Source organism: Poecilia reticulata, linkage group LG10 (genome assembly GCF_000633615.1).
Source record: "Poecilia reticulata strain Guanapo linkage group LG10, Guppy_female_1.0+MT, whole genome shotgun sequence".
Taxonomy (NCBI): Eukaryota; Metazoa; Chordata; class Actinopteri; order Cyprinodontiformes; family Poeciliidae; genus Poecilia; species Poecilia reticulata.
Genome location: NC_024340.1, coordinates 32,020,063 through 32,022,879, shown reverse-complemented (window position 1 = coordinate 32,022,879; position 2,817 = coordinate 32,020,063). Strand labels below are relative to the sequence as shown.

At 46.3% G+C, this 2,817-nt stretch overlaps 1 protein-coding gene across 1 annotated transcript in view; it reads right to left on the bottom strand.

The window, feature by feature from the left end:
- Positions 1-2,817, bottom strand: part of slit3 (slit homolog 3 (Drosophila)) — a 222,596-nt gene that overhangs the window by 11,277 nt on the left and 208,502 nt on the right. Inside the window, 4 exon segments of the mRNA XM_017307210.1 lie at positions 171-411; positions 1,407-1,544; positions 2,196-2,289; positions 2,568-2,764. Coding sequence (XP_017162699.1) covers positions 171-411; positions 1,407-1,544; positions 2,196-2,289; positions 2,568-2,764 — 670 coding nt within the window.

The window sequence follows — 2,817 nt, the reverse complement described above, 5'->3', positions numbered from 1 at the left end:
AAATCCCATCAGATTTAGAAAACTCAAATTACCCGTTAGATGGAGAGCTGGCTGCACATCTCCCTCCTCTGAGAAGGGGAAGTAGAGTGAGAGAGAAGGGGAGGGAGGTGTTGCGCAATAACACAAGCCAACCCATTCTGCTGGAGACGAAGGTCAAAGGTCAGACCCACCTGCAGTGAAATATGTGCCGTCGGTCGCAGCTTGGTGCCGTGCAGCTCCACGAACCCGTCCCGACCCAGGAAGTGGACCGTGGAGATTTTGTCGCACTTGTTGCCGTAGTAACCAGGTATGCAGCGGCAGATGGGTTCCCCGGCAACCACCAGGCACTGGGCGCCGTTCTGGCACTCTGATTGGTCGCAGGGGCTGGTCTGCAGCAAGATCATTGGTGGAGGGTTCTCACAGAACAGCCCACTGGGGGAGGGGGGCAGGAAGTGAGGTCGGACATTTCAGAATAAAAGGATTCAAGACTGAATGAAACTCCACTGAGTTTATCGATAAAGCAGATAAATTATCAAAAGGTTTTAAATAAGTTTTCAGACTTTGGAGATAAAAACAAATGAAAACAGTTTTAATTCACCGTTTTATATAATTTATTCCTGTTATTATTCTGTGATTGTTTTTTATGTTCAACAGCAACAAGTTAAAAACAAAATCATTTGTTTTTTACAGCCACTAAAAAAACTGGTCATAATATTGTAACTTTATTCTATTTATTCTAATTTCATTCTTATATAACTTTATTGTCATTTTTTAATTATTTAATTTTTTGGTAATGTTGTCCTAATAACAAAGTTTAAAAAATGTTCCTGCCAAGTTTTCTAACGTTTATTAAAAACACATAATTTGGTTAATTTTAACTGACCAAAAACAAGAAAATTTAATTTCAGAAAGAGAGAAATGTGTCTGTTTATCACCTTTAAATATCTGGTTTTAACTATAAATAAAATTTAGACTTTTAATCAAATGTTAGAATTTCACTTATTCCTACAGAAAAATCTCCTTCCAAGCAGAAGGAACCACAAAGAGGGACGGATTTCAGAGCAGCACCAGGTGTGGCGACTTGATGCTCCTTCAGCTTTTTACAAACTTCACGTTTTCGTTTTCTCTGCACCTCGGTGGAGTCGTCCTAGTCAAAGTAAACTTCTTGTGGTCTTTTGTGAGGAAGTGATTATAATAGTGTTATATTCCTACAGCCGGAGCTCAGTCTGTAAGCGTCTCAACTCGGCACAACGGAACCAGAAGTCCAGGAAAAATACTTTTAAAATCAAATAAAACTTTTAATTTGATCCACTAAATGTTCCGTTTCTCAGCTTCTCTCTGATGAATTAGCTTCACTCTCACCAGCTGTAATTAACCACACACACACACACACACACACACACACACACACACGCACACACACACACCTGAAGCCCTCCTTGCAGACGCAGGTGTATCCGTTGACGGCGTCCACGCACTCGGCTCCATGCTGGCATTTGTTCTCCAGACAGTCGTTGTAGTCCAGCTCGCAGCGCTGGCCCACGAAGCCCGGCGGACACTCGCACCTGGTGGCGCACCAGAAGGTCAAAGGTCAATCAACAGCCAGCACCGGTGGACGAGAAAAGACGGCGTCTGAGGAGAAGTTTCTCTTTACTGTGATTTTCTGTGGTTCTGATCCGACTTTACAGCCGGGTCGGGTCAAACAAAACGATCAGCATCAGGAAAACGATGCAGAGAAACGGATGCAAAAGGAAAAACAGTGAAAACGGCAAAAACAGCATAAATCCCGGCTGACGCCACCAAACTGCAGTCCTCCAGGCCACCAGGGGGAGTCGACAGCCAAACTGAACAGGACTAGAACTTCAGTGAAGACAGGAAGTCCAGAAGAAAGTTGTGAGAAAAAGAGTTTAATCTTTTACAAGCTGCAGAGCAGCTTTTATCCAAATAAAGCTCAAAAAAGATTTTTATTCAGATTTTCTCCTCCCGACATGAAGATTATCTCCAAACATGATCAGGTTTTCCTCCGATCAGCTAAAATATCCAACATGGCCACCGAGGTCAAACGAGGTCGCAGCCTGTTGACCGACAGCCAATCAGATGTAAACACGCCCCGTTTTGTTCTGAGGGAAATGAGACAGGAAGTGACCTCGCTGCTGCAGCCTCTTCCTCCAGGACATGACCTTGGTGACCTTTGACCACTCGTGGAGCCGCCTCACCTGTAGCCGCGGCCGACTTGGACGCACTTGGAGTCGTGCCGACACGGGTCGAAGCCGGCGAGACACGGGTCCACCACCTCGTCACACAGGTCACCTGGGGGCAGAGAGACTCAGGGGTCAAAGGTCAGAGGCAGAGCAGGAAGTCTGCATGACCGCCTCCACTTTCAGCCGCTGGGACACCAACATGTCCAAAGGGTCAAAGGTCAGCAGACAGGAAGTTGGACCTGAGGAAAAAACTTTCAGGAAAAGTTCAGGAACTTTGACTTTTTTCCAACTTCCTGGATTTGAGCAAATTGAGATTCTGATGATGGACAGAAACCTGACCTCTGACCTGTGACCCCAGACCTGCTAAATGTGTGTGTGTGTGTGTACCGCTGTAGTTGGGGGGGCACAGACAGGTGTAGTTGTTGACGCCGTCGATGCAGGTGGAGTTGTTCTCACAGTCGTTGTCGTCGCAATCGTCAGGATTTATCTCACAGCGCGGACCCTCAAAGCCTGGCGGACACACACAGCTACACACACACACGCACACACACACGCGCGCACACACACACACATGCACACACACACACACGCACACACACACACGCACACGCACACACACACACGCACACACACACAC